Source organism: Gymnoscopelus braueri (assembly GCF_963280865.1).
Source record: "Gymnoscopelus braueri genome assembly, chromosome: 22".
Taxonomy (NCBI): domain Eukaryota; kingdom Metazoa; phylum Chordata; class Actinopteri; order Myctophiformes; family Myctophidae; genus Gymnoscopelus; species Gymnoscopelus braueri.
The window spans coordinates 43580996-43584008 of NC_137624.1; the positions used below are offsets into that span (position 1 = coordinate 43580996).

Genomic DNA, 3013 nt, shown 5'->3' on the forward strand with positions numbered 1-3013 from the left:
AGGTTTCTGAAATGTCCACAGCCCTGCTCTGAGACACAGAGTGATTAGGTTCCCCTATTACAATGACCATTAGTGAGGACTAATTACATGAATATGGGTGAAGACGTCCTTTAACACAAATCTAGCTCCAGATTGCATAATCCTCATTATCTATTTTTCTCATTTATCACAGGTACTGTATTATGATCGTATTGACAAAGCAGTAATGGTCTATGGTTGGTATTCTTTTAGTAGTTGTCCAGCAATAACTAATCTCTGGATCTCGCTGGTTCCCTCATATATCTCTGTGATGCGTGCGTCACGGTAGTGCCTCTCTGCAGGCATGTCCGTCACGTAGCCCATCCCCCCTAAAACCTGGATGGCCTGGTGGGAGCAGTATGTGGCCGCTTCGGACGCCGCCAGTTTAGCCATGGCTGCTTCCTTAGTGAAGGCTTTCCTGGAGTCTCGTAGGAGTGCAGACCTCCAGGTCAGCAGACGGGCACTCTCCAGAGCCAGAGCCATGTCGGCAAGTTTAAACTGTATGGCCTGCATCCTGCCAATGGGAGCTCCAAACGCAGTACGCTTGTGCGCATAGTCGGCAGCGCAGTCCAGAGCGGCCTGAGCGATGCCCAGAGCCTGGGACGCGATGCCGATACGCCCGCCGTCCAGGCTCTGCATGGCTATCGTGAAGCCGGCACCGCGAGGGCCCAGCATGTTGTCCAGGGGAATCCTGCAGTCCTCCAGGATGATGTCGGACGTGGACGAGGCTCGGATGCCCAGTTTGTCCTCTTTCTTTCCCAGTGAAAGCCCCGGGTGTGGCATGGGCACCAGGAAGGCGCTGATGCCCTTGTGTTTGAGCGTCTTGTCCGTGGTGGCGAACACGACGGCGGCAGAAGCCTCCCAGCTGTTGGTGATCCAGGCTTTGGTGCCGTTCAGAACCCACTGGTCTCCCTCCTGTCTGGCCAGTGTGGAGGCTGCTCCCGCATCGCTGCCGTTGCCCGGCTCGCTGAGCGCGAAGCAGCCCACCTTCTCTCCGGTGGTAAATGGGGGGATCCATCTGTGCTTTTGATCCTCTGTACCAAATGTCAATATCGGGCCGACGTAGAGAGAGTTGTTAACTGAGACCACCACTCCTGTGCTGGCACAGCCTCGGCTTATCTCCTCCATGGCCAGACTGTACGCCAAGTAGTCCATCCCAGCCCCGCCAAGCTCCTCTGGCACTGCTATGGCCATCACCCCCATGGCACCTAACTCCTGGATCTGTTTGGCAGGGAAAAGGTGTTGTTTATCCAGTTTAGCAGCGATGGGGGCCAGTTCTCTGTCCGCGTAGTCCCTGCATGTCTGTCTCAGCATCCGATGCATCTGTGGCAACTCTGCCAGCTGGGTGAGCCTTCTATAGACACTCACACACAGACCCACATCTTTCCTCACCTTAAAGAGTGCTGCCATTCCTCCTCAATTTGCCTGTAAATTATACGTAGCCTGCGAGTTAGTTCAGGCAGTATACACTCGAGAGGTTACACACTGCGGTCATGCAGGCGCTTACGGAGCTTACTACAATACTATTACACAGACCATACGTCATAGCTGACGTGACATCAGCTGACCAATCAGCGGGTTATTTAAGCTCACCTCAACACACCTCATACCAAGGACTGCAATGGAAATTGTGTTATCCTTTTGATTATGGTGGGTCAGATGTATGTTACATGTGACATTGTGATTTATGTCATGGTCAGATAGATAGCAAGATAGCAGCAATCAATCAATCTAGATCCTTTAACATTTTAACGAGTAATACGTTTTTGATACACACTGGTTGGTCTTAGATGTTGACAATCACACATCTCCTCTGATACACATATAACCAGTAGAAGTCAGTCGCTACTGATGTTGTGCCCTAGCGATAGCCATGCCTTGGAGGACCTCTAGCTGTGTTTTGGTTTGCTTGTTGAGCTCCTGAAGAACACAAATGTTCTTAAATTTAACACATTCACTACCAGATATTAAATAATTAATTCATCCGCTGCTGCCAGCGTTTTTTACCTTATTTTGATGATCCACAGGGAGCCACAGAAGCCAAGATGTGGGCACAAATGTAAACAAAATTAATCAGGGGGAGGGTCTCATCTATCCACCAGAGCAATTTTTTTTTACAACAATCGTCCATTCTGTTGTAATCGGCAGTTGAATATGGCTCGTTTTCACCAAAAAAAGTTTTTCTACGTGGATGGAAGTGAATCTTTTTGGGATGATGTCATATCCGTCCATTCCTTCTCTCGCAGTCAAGGGATCATTCATAGGTTCTCTAGCGTAATTTCTATTTTTTTTTTTTAAATTGACGTAGATCTACGTCAATAGCAGTGAATATGTTAACATGGCTGATAAGTAAGCAAAAAGGTGACCTTTTAAAATGTGACAAATACTCACTTGACTTGTTTCTCTGCTCTGAGGTGCTAGGCTTGCATGTCGAGAGCCTGGAAAAGACAGATAATGTTTTTAGATTTAAATGTGATTCATACTCACTGTGTGCAGACATTTCCCTGTGCCGAGACCCCTCAGCATGCTCCAACTCGACAGAAATGGTGCCCACACCATGACATCCACCAGGCCACCCAGGGCTTGATTGTCTGAAACATATAAATCAGCCTGTTCATGTTGCCTTCATGAGTATACTAAAGCAATCATTACCGCACTTAATTCACAAGTGGTGTGTAACACCTTGTCCTGAATGGTGCAACGGGAGAAGAGTACTCACGTGGAGTGGACATTTCCCTGCCCCGAGAACTGTCAACACACTCCACTAGGCTTGGCAAGGCTTGTTACATGTTGTGAATAAAGTACACATCGTTATCATATTTCATAAATTGACATCAATACTCACAAGCAGTGAGTAACACATTGTGGTCCTGGCTGGACTGCAACTGCAACTTCCTCCAAAAATAATAGACATAGCCTTATTACAAGCATTTGATTGTTATTCTTGACATTGGAATCATAAATTATTATAAATTAATTATATTATAGTTACCCA

General features: G+C 47.4%; 1 protein-coding gene across 1 annotated transcript; it reads right to left on the reverse strand.

Annotated features, from left to right (window-relative positions):
* Nucleotides 1–210: 210 nt before the first annotated feature.
* On the reverse strand, nucleotides 211–1428 carry LOC308078518 (short-chain specific acyl-CoA dehydrogenase, mitochondrial-like; the record flags this gene model as incomplete). The annotated part of the gene is made up of 1 exon (XM_080419707.1): nucleotides 211–1428. The coding sequence occupies one exon, from the start codon at nucleotides 1426–1428 to the stop codon at nucleotides 211–213; it is 1218 nt and encodes a 405-aa protein (XP_080275833.1).
* Between the last annotated feature and the right edge of the window lie 1585 nt (nucleotides 1429–3013).